The sequence below is a fragment of the Theobroma umbraticum genome, unplaced genomic scaffold (assembly GCF_002168275.2).
Source record: "Theobroma umbraticum cultivar Fairchild unplaced genomic scaffold, ASM216827v3 scaffold_147.0, whole genome shotgun sequence".
NCBI classification, from domain to species: Eukaryota; Viridiplantae; Streptophyta; class Magnoliopsida; order Malvales; family Malvaceae; genus Theobroma; species Theobroma umbraticum.
Window position 1 is genome coordinate 8,450,837 of NW_018397259.1, and position 9,342 is coordinate 8,460,178.

Genomic DNA, 9,342 nt, shown 5'->3' on the forward strand with positions numbered 1-9,342 from the left:
TAGAAGGTGTAAAGGTAATATTTAAGACCTTAGTATCCATAGGTGCCAAAGAATATTCTTTAACAAGATAAGCCTGTGTAAGGGCTTGACAGGTAATTGCGGCACTAAAATTGTTCATCATGGTGACGCCTCCAGCAACCACTGAGAAATAGGAATTGCTGATATTGAAGTTGGGGTAAGCTGAAGGATAAAAATGAAATCTGACCAGATAGCGCTCCTTCATTTTAATCGGGAACTGATAGGTTGCTGGGGATGTGAAAATTCTAGCATTCATATATGGAACTGTAGAAAGAAGTGAAGGGTCTTGATATCCAGCTTGGAGTTGAACAGAATTATTGGATGGAAGGAGGTACTTGGTATCTGGTTCCCATGTCCTGCCATCTTCATCTTTGCCACCTTTGGAGCCACAGTCCACAGCCAAAGGCTGGCTCGATACATGAATGACACTAAAAATCAGAGAAAACCAAACAATAGACAGCACAAAATAATTTCTGGTTGCCATGGCTAGAAGAAAGGCCAAGAAACACAAAGAGCATCCAATGGCGTACAGGAAAACAAAGCAATAGAAAGAAAAAGAAATGAAGTTCTCCTGTACGCCCTAAACTACAAAACTGGCTACTTTCTTTTTCTTTTTTGCAGCCGATGAGGTTAGCCTAAGCCATCTCTATTCTCCCATGAATGCTCAAACATTGGCAGGGTCTTACCTGGATTAAAGGAAGCAAACCAGGCAAGAGAAGAAGGTCTTATTATCTTTTGTATTATGGTTTCATTCCCTTTTTCCTTTTTGTTTTTCTTTCCATTTTTGGTTATTTGTCCAAACCGGATGATTGTTGAGAAAATGTAGTTGGAAATTGATGAAGGAGAGTGAGAAACGTGATAGTAGGTTTTTGATCGGTTCTAAATGCTTTGAATTCCTTTTTGATGCTAAACAAGAAGCTAAATTTAGGATTGTACTCCTCAAAATTCGACTTGCTACAAAATAAATTTTTTATTTTTATAAAGTATCGTACGTGTATTGCATAGCACATGTACAATTACTCAAAAACCCATTTTTAAAATTTTTGTTTGAAACATTTATAAATTATTTTTAATAATTTTATATTTGCATTTATTGTGCAATTTTGTTAGATAATTTTTAATTTTTTGTTTTACTTGCTAGATGAAGTTGTTAATATCTTATTCATTTGGTACTTTCTAATTTGGTATTTTTAATGGAAATGTTATGTGTTGACTAAGTTGATAATTAATAGTAATTTTATAGAATTAGATATAATAAATTGAATTCATTTTGAAGACATCCCCAATTTATTGCTTTGCACATAATCAGCATATAAATCTTTAAAGGACATCAAACTCTTGTATAACTATTTATAATGATCTCTAACCATCCGTTGAAGCCGGTATCTACTGTATAGCACAATTTGTTTGGCAAAACGCAAATCTTACAAGAATGTAGCTGAGCCATTTTCTACCTAACAGACATAGCAGAGCTCTCCTTCCAAAATTGGTGTTGCCACTCTCCAAATATAACATTGTGGAGGGTTGCAACTGACAGTTACAAATGGATGGTGGAACAACAAGCCTAATCCCCTAACGGATGTCAACCCTTCTTTCTCCATTAAAGCCCTCCAAATCGTCTCCGGCTTAACCTGGTTGGGCTGGTGTTGTTTCATCAAACAAAACAATCCAAAAGTTAAGAAAAACAAACACCCCGAATTTGTAATATATAGCTCATTCCTACATAGTCCCACCCCCATCCCACACTTTTCACCATTGCTTGGCCGCGTCAGCTTCTGTTGCTGCCGCGGCCGGCAGAGGGAATAGGCTTCTCTGTTCTTTGTATGTTACATTTATTTTGGGAACAAGAAACAAGAAGCTTGTTGTTCCATTCATCTTCCTGTTGAAGCAAAAAATGTGTGTAAAGAAAATGGTGAAGGAAGGAGAGCCTAAAACAAAGTCCATTACATCTTCATCATCTTCATCATCAACATCATTATGTGACTCAGAAACAGAAGACTTGCAGCGAATGCCATTGGTGCCATCACAATTGATGAAAAACAAGAGATGTTTGTCCAAGCAGTTATCAATGTGTGAGACCTCCAGGGACATTGCTTGGGAGAAAAGGCGACGCCAGATTCTTCGTCAGGAGAGAGGAAAGAATGGGATTATTGTAACAAATGGCTTGACTGATGAAGACTTGCATGAACTAAAAGGGTGCATAGAGCTTGGATTCGGATTCAAAGAGGAAGAAGGTCAAAAACTATGCAATACATTGCCTGCTTTAGACCTTTATTTTGCTGTAAACCGGCAGCTTTCTCCCAGTCCAGTTTCAACACCTCAAAGCGGAGGTTCATCCTCAACTTCATCACTTGGTGGCAGGTCATCCTCTTTTGGAAGTCCTACAAGTGAGTCAGACTGGAAAATTTGCTGCCCAGGTAAAGTTTCAATGCCAAAAACACATGAACTAAATTAAAGAAAAAAGAAAAAGTATATGAGTTCTTTTTGTAAAATCAACAGGCTATGAAATAGAACCATTAAGCACAATAAAAAGCTCAACATCTTATTTAACAACAAAATCATGGTGGTTGGTATATTGCACTATTGATTAGGCTGCTTTTTCCTTTTTTCCAGGGGATAATCCTCAGCAAGTGAAGACTAAGCTAAGGCATTGGGCGCAAGCTGTGGCATGTTCTGTGATGCAGTCATCTTGAAGTGTGGGATGGTTTCTATAGAGGCAGGAAAATAAAACAAATCTAGTGTCAGAAAAGAAAAGAAGTGAGTAAGTCAGAGAGAGAGAAAGAGAGAGAGATATGGCCTTCATTGTTTAGGTTCTGTCTTTGATTGAAAAAAGCAAAAAATAAACAGAAAAATGTGCCAAAAAAAGGAAAATGGTGCAGCAGTCCGGGGTATTTCTTTTTTTTTTTTTCCTTTTCTTTTTAACAAAAGGTCAGTCATCTGAGAGATATTGACATTTGGCCTCCAGGAAAAGTTTGGTTAGAGAGGGTTTCTGCCTTGGATTCTTCCAATCTTATTTGATTTTCTTTGAAGTTTCTTTTGAGAGAGCCAAGATTTGTAACCAAATTTTGTGTCTTAGTATCTGATGTAAACAACACCACCAGGCATTTTGGCCCTGGAAATATGGACTGAGGGAAATGTACTGTTTAATTGCTACCATTTACATGATTTAGATCAAGTGCTACAGCACAATAAATTAGTTGAAGGGATTGCAGCTTATTAGATCTTTCTTTTCTTGTTGCTCCAAATTCCCATTCAGATTGATTGTTTTTGAGCCTTTTGCCACATTCCAGTCTGATATGCTTTCCAATCTCTTGCATCTCCAATGAATTGGAATGAGGGCATGCCTTTCAGCAGTTCCTGAAGGTAACATTGTTTGATCTAAATTAAACCACAGAGCTCGAATCTCATGCACCTGGCCAAAGTGACAGGACTATATAAATTTTGGGTTTTTTCTTATAAAAATTTTTGGTTTATCCAAGTTAAAAAAATAAAATAAAATTGTATGTGGAAACATTTTCCGAAAGATTGAATTATCACCTAAACTTTTAAGAAGCAATATTAATGTTTATTAATTATAAAATATTTCCGAAGACATATTAATTAATTATAAAAAAGAGAAAATTTTGCAACATAGAAAAAGATGTACTACTATATCACATGTGAATCATAATAATATATAGTATAAAATAACAAATATTTAGTGTATTGTCAATGTATACTTTAATTTTTTATTAAATAAAAAAAGAAATTTGTGAAAAAAAAAAAGAGAAAAAAGCAAAAAAAGGGCGAAATTTGAATTTTTTTAACCAACTTTTCCCCTTTGTTACAAAACCCCAGAAACTTGCTTTCAGTACAAAACATAATAGTAACAAAGAGCAAAGCCAAGTCTTTCGAGTCAAGTCGGTCACTTTGTCTCCTTTTAAAGACTAAACCCACCAAAGAACAAAAAAAATAAAGAGTTCTGTTTAGGGTTTTACCAAGGTATCGGTAACCATGGCTCCTGATGCTTCAGCTGCACTTGCAGGTTCGCACTTTCTTCAGCTATTCATATTTATGCATATTATTTTTCATTGTTGTTTATTGGGTTTTTCATCTTTAATATTTAGATTCATTTAAGTTAGAAATTTGATTCTTTTGGAGCCAAAAAGTTGAATGCTTTAATGGGGGATTTTCTATTTCTGTTGGTGTGTGTTGTAGATGGAAGTTTATGAATATTTGGGTTATGTGTAGTTTAGCTGAAGATAAATTTTCTTTCGTTTGTTGTACCCTGAATGCCAAACAGCTTTTAAGAGTTAAATTTTGAAACTTGTTGATATTTATGATTGCAGTAAGGCAGAAAGTTCAAAACTTTTTGAATGCAGCTTGTACCGGGAATCTTGATCTTCTCAAGAGTAAGGCAGCTCATTTTTTGCCTCTATTTTATTATTTCAATGTTTAAATGTTAATCAGAAATGCTTTTTTTTTGGGACCTTTTGATATTTTTTTGAGTAGAGGTTGCTTCTCAACTTGATGATGGGAAGGATCTGGCAAAAACAGTGGCAAATATTAAGGATGCGAACCAACGAGGTGCAATTCATTTTGCTGCAAGAGAGGGAAAGACTGAGGTGTGTAAATACTTGTTAGAAGAATTGAAGCTTGATGTTGACACAAAAGATGAGGATGGTATGCTTTTGATTTTTAAGTCTTACGTAGCCAAAATTATCTTAGTACTGTTGGTGTGCTAAAGATGCTTTGCTTATCTTAGTAGTTTTAACTTATCTTCTTGAATTACTTAAAAATGCAGGTGAGACTCCTCTTCTTCACGCTGCTCGGCAAGGTCATACTCTCACTGCAAAGTACCTTCTAGAGCATGGTGCCAATCCTTCTATACCTAGTGACTTAGGTGCCACAGCTTTGCATCATTCAGCTGGAATAGGTGTGTTCTCTTTAGCTTGTTTTTTCCGTTTCTGAGGATGGGGTTGGTTTCTATTATTTCTTCAATTCTGATGTGGTAATACCCTAATCTTAGTTCAATATATGTTACTATGGTCCATGGCACATTGTAACATCATTTACTAGAGAACTATTGTTTTAGTTGCTATTGTCCATGGCCAATTTGACCTCCCCTATTAATTTCCTTTTCTTAACCAATCCTTGTAAATTCTTACTTCCAATTTACTACTCCTTGCTGCAGGAAATATTGAGTTGCTGAAGTATCTACTGGCCAAAGGTGTTGAGGTTGATTCACAAAGTGATTCGGGCACCACATTAGTTTGGGCTGCTGGTCATGGTCAACATGATGCTGTAAAAGTTTTGTTAGAGCATCATGCCAATGTATGTTTTCTTTTCTTGTTATAATACTTTAATATGAAAATTCTATTATTTTAGGGACTAGAGATTTGTGTGTTCTTTAGGGTGCTTTGGAGAAAGACACTCAGTAGGGACTTTTGTTTTGAATAGTTTCTTTGATGTGATTTGTCTTTTACTGCTTATGACGATTACTTTTGCAGCCTAATGCTGAAACTGAGGATAATATCACTCCATTGTTGTCAGCTGTAGCAGCAGGTTCGCTAGCATGCTTGGATTTGTTGATTGAGGTTTTATATCTTCTTTATTTCTCTACTATGTTGAACACTATTTTCGCTTATAATAAAATGCTTGCAGGATGAAAATTTAAGAAGAGAAGTTACCAAATATTTTGTTATATTTTTAGTTGCTTTGCTTGATGAGTAACCTTTTAATAGGAGCTTCTTTAACTTTGTAAACAATTCCAAAATTTCCTTTTTTTCTTTTCCATTTCTGATCTTTGTTCTTTTTTTTCCCCCTAGGTAGATGAATTGCTAATGGATAATATCATTTGTCTTTGATGCTGGAGATTTATTATGATTAACTTTTGTGTTTGACTTTATGCCATCTCATGTTAACATTTCATTGTTGTTGCTGAGTTTTTCCTTTTCTCATATGCAGGCAGGAGCCAAAGTGAATGTTATAGCTGGTGGAGCAACTCCATTGCATATTGCAGCTGATATTGGAAGCCCAGAATTAGTAAACAGCTTATTGAAAGCTGGAGCGGATCCTAATGTCATTGATGAGGTGAGGTCATTGATGCATTCATTTTTCAGAAAATAATTATCATTTTGCTTTAAAGGTATCCTTTAGTGATCTGCATGCATTTACTAGTAGGGTCGTGGGAAGTTTCTTGCAGTTACCTGTCAGGTGGTGAAGTTCCAAACTGTCACTAAAACCACTGTTTTCTATTGTCTTCTTCAATGTGTTTGTACCAATTTAAATCTGCATCTGGGACTGGGAAGTTGTGAAGCCTGGCATCCACAGGATGGGGTTGCCAGTTGTTTCTATTAAATCATTTTATGCTAAATGATGGGATTTCGCTCTCATTGAAGCCACGGTTTCCTTCAGAATGAGCTTACATTGCTCTTGAGCTGTGATCTAATCTTTAAAAAAGTGTATTTGGTGATGGATATTTGCTATTTTGAACTGGCCCCTTTGTCCAGAAGTTAGATAAAAAAAGATTAGTCAAGCTTACATTTTTTGAATCAAGAATTTTTAGTTTTTCTCTCTCAATTTTCAGGAAAGTAAAACTCCCAACAAACAAAAATTGTGGTTTTATAGATTTATTAGCTTACTTCATCAATCATTTTTTTTACTTTCATCATCTTATCACAGGATGGCCAGAAGCCCATACAGGTTGCAGCAGGCAGAGGCCAACAAGGAGCTGTTGAGATCCTTTTTCCTTTGACATCTAAAATTGATGCCATTCCAGAGTGGACTGTAGATGGGATTCTTGAATATATGCAGTCTGAAGCTAACAAACAAATGGTACTAATTGCCAAATGTAGTGCTTTATTTTTACTCCTTTCTTCATTTGTTATTGCTTTTGTAATGCTGGACATTCATGGAGATCATATCAGCTTGAATTTTGATGATGTCCATACCCCGGTATTTTGTTTTAAATTGTGATGAAGTTTTCGTACTCTTTCTTTTCTCTTCCCTTTCTCAAGTCTTACATGGACAGCATGCAAATTTCAAAAGATTGCATCTTTGTTTGTTCAAGTTAAGAATGCTTTTTAGTTAACCTCTACATTTACTAAGAAATAGATTACATATCTTAAGAGGGACTTTACTAAAGAAAAAAGCTGACCACTGTTGCTTAGAGTTACTTCCAATTCTACAAGGAATCAAATTTAAGCAGATTGTGAGCTTGTTCTCTTTTGCTCAGCTTCCTAATTTTACTTGGGCATCATATGCCAACATACACTGGTTATCAATATTTATTTCTGAGGTGAATTTTGCAGGAGGAAATGAAAAATTTGAAGGAAGCTAAGGCAGCAAGGGACACAACATTGCCAACGACAGATCTACCTGAGGTGTTCCTTTTACTCTAAATAGTGATTTTTCCTTGTTGATTTTGTCATTCTAGACTTCGTTTGTTAGGTTACTTATGTCCTTTGAAGCAATGGGCTTTAAATGATGTGATTCCCATGGTTGTTCTTTGTGGCAACTCTTGCTTGTACTTTTCATGGTTGGAACCTGTTCTTTGATACATATACATATATATATACATATATATTCTCCTGACCCTGTATTAAACAATTTATCTAGGTGACAGCGGAAGCAAAGAAAAGAGCTGTAGAAGCAAAATCAAGAGGAGACGAGGCTTTCAAAAGAAAAGATTTTCAGATGGCCGTAGATGCATATACACAAGTAAGCTTCACATCTCCTCTGTGCAATTGCATTAACAGTATTCTACTTATTCTAGTACAAGATCGGGAATCCTTTGTGCCTAGACTAGAAATATTCTGAAATTTGAAGCACCACCCTGCTTTTTAGCTCTTTTTTCTGTTTATTTTCCTATCAAGTGATGGAATGACCTGCAAAAGGAATCACCATTTCCAAAGCCCATATGTCCCAGCACTTGATTGCTAAACCTCACATCACAGGAAGGCAAATGTGTTTTCTTGAATTTGGTGGTTTGAGTATCTATGTGTCTTAGAAGTAGGGAAGTGATTAAAGAACACACTTGATCTTATGATTTAATCTCATCTGCTGATCTATCTACAGGCAATTGATTTAGATCCAACTGATGCTACATTGCATTCGAATAGAAGCCTTAGTTGGATCCGTCTTGGACAAGCGGAGCATGCTTTAACTGATGCAAAGGCTTGTAGAGCATTAAGACCAGACTGGCCAAAAGCTTGCTATCGGGAAGGTGCTGCTTTGCGTTTGTTGCAGGCATGTTGACAATCTTTTATCTAGTCGTTAAAGTTTCATAATGGTTCTGTTATTTTTGTTACCTGACCATTTTTAGCTGCTCTTTTTATTGCAGAAATATGATGAAGCAGCCAATGCCTTTTATGAGGGTGTGAAGCTTGACCCTGAAAATAAAGAGCTTGTAAATGCTTTTAGGTTTGTGATCTCACTTTACTTTCTCTGCTTAGGTCATCTTTTTTCTCTGTCAGTAAACTTGATTTGCCTATTGCTAATTGGCAATTTTAATGGGATATAGGCAAGATGTGGAGAACCTACGGGATAAAAAATGAGTATCTTGCCAAGAACACAAGTGCTATAGATGAGAGTTACATCATCTTGACTCTATGATTTCATGATTTATGATTGTACTGATAGTTCCCACAATTAAGAAGATGAATGCTATATGCAAATGACATCTAAATTATCTGGATCAAGGCTGTTATTTTCTCAGTGTGTCAAATGTATAGGATACTAGGGCATCCTAATTTTGTTTCTGCATTGGCTCTAAGGTGTATATATTGCCTTCTTTGATATATTGCAAAATTTGCAGGGAGGCTGTTGAATCAGGGAGGAAGTTTCACGGTACAGATAAGGAAAAATCTTAGTTTCTTCTTTGCTGATGCACCGGAGAACTGAGTAGATGAATTCACCCTACTGACCTTTTTTCGGGTGAAGATAATGTTTTGAGGGAATGTTTATTATAATCTATTGTATTTGTTGGCGAAACAGTAAAACGAAAAGTTATTTGTACATAGAGCAAATCTATCTCACTCTTCTCCATGAGAATTGCATGCTTCAGTTCATTTTTCATTAGTGATTCTAAACTTTTTCTTACACTCTTGCAAGTTTTACTGCAAGGACCGGTTGACAACTAGACATGCTTAGTTTTATGAAATCCATCTTTCCTTCCAGGTTCTATCTCCACCTTGCGAAAATGATTTGATCATACCATGTTAGCCCTTAAGTTACATAACAAAAGAGTTGGATGTTAAAAGAATGCCTGACATGGATTTTTCTCTGTTATTAGGCTCCCATATTTCTTTTTTTATGCAAATCCTGTATGGCCTTGACTTATCT

General features: G+C 35.8%; 3 protein-coding genes across 3 annotated transcripts in view; 2 read left to right on the forward strand and 1 right to left on the reverse strand.

The window, feature by feature from the left end:
- ANX1 (Malectin/receptor-like protein kinase family protein) overlaps positions 1-781 on the reverse strand; it is a 1,588-nt gene extending 807 nt beyond the window's left edge. Inside the window, exon 1 of the mRNA XM_021427333.2 lies at positions 2-781. Within this exon, the coding sequence (XP_021283008.1) occupies positions 2-502 (501 nt within the window). The 5' untranslated portion in view covers positions 503-781. The remainder of the gene's footprint in view (position 1) is intronic.
- Positions 782-1,663: 882 nt separating this feature from the next.
- On the forward strand, positions 1,664-3,047 carry LOC110415951 (carboxylate clamp-TPR protein (DUF1685)). The gene is made up of 2 exons (XM_021427744.1): positions 1,664-2,435; positions 2,632-3,047. The coding sequence occupies exons 1-2, from the start codon at positions 1,913-1,915 to the stop codon at positions 2,709-2,711; spliced, it is 603 nt and encodes a 200-aa protein (XP_021283419.1). The 5' UTR covers positions 1,664-1,912; the 3' UTR covers positions 2,712-3,047.
- An 821-nt stretch (positions 3,048-3,868) lies between these two features.
- On the forward strand, positions 3,869-9,099 carry TPR10 (ankyrin repeat family protein). Its single transcript, XM_021427743.2, has 13 exons — positions 3,869-4,042; positions 4,347-4,409; positions 4,510-4,680; positions 4,802-4,933; positions 5,192-5,331; positions 5,508-5,594; positions 5,965-6,090; positions 6,682-6,834; positions 7,311-7,382; positions 7,618-7,719; positions 8,077-8,247; positions 8,342-8,421; positions 8,816-9,099. The coding sequence occupies exons 1-13, from the start codon at positions 4,012-4,014 to the stop codon at positions 8,868-8,870; spliced, it is 1,383 nt and encodes a 460-aa protein (XP_021283418.1). The 5' UTR covers positions 3,869-4,011; the 3' UTR covers positions 8,871-9,099.
- The last annotated feature ends 243 nt before the right edge of the window (positions 9,100-9,342 follow it).

Bases quoted from the DNA above. Each gene is read 5' to 3' on its own strand.
- LOC110415951 (XM_021427744.1), top strand. From the start codon at position 1,913: ATGTGTGTAAAGAAAATGGTGAAGGAAGGAGAGCCTAAAACAAAGTCC. The intron at 2,436-2,631 runs GTAAAGTTTCAA...CCTTTTTTCCAG, and splicing joins CTGGAAAATTTGCTGCCCAG to GGGATAATCCTCAGCAAGTG.
- TPR10 (XM_021427743.2), top strand. From the start codon at position 4,012: ATGGCTCCTGATGCTTCAGCTGCACTTGCAG. The intron at 6,835-7,310 runs GTACTAATTGCC...TGAATTTTGCAG, and splicing joins CTGAAGCTAACAAACAAATG to GAGGAAATGAAAAATTTGAA. The intron at 7,720-8,076 runs GTAAGCTTCACA...ATCTATCTACAG, and splicing joins CCGTAGATGCATATACACAA to GCAATTGATTTAGATCCAAC.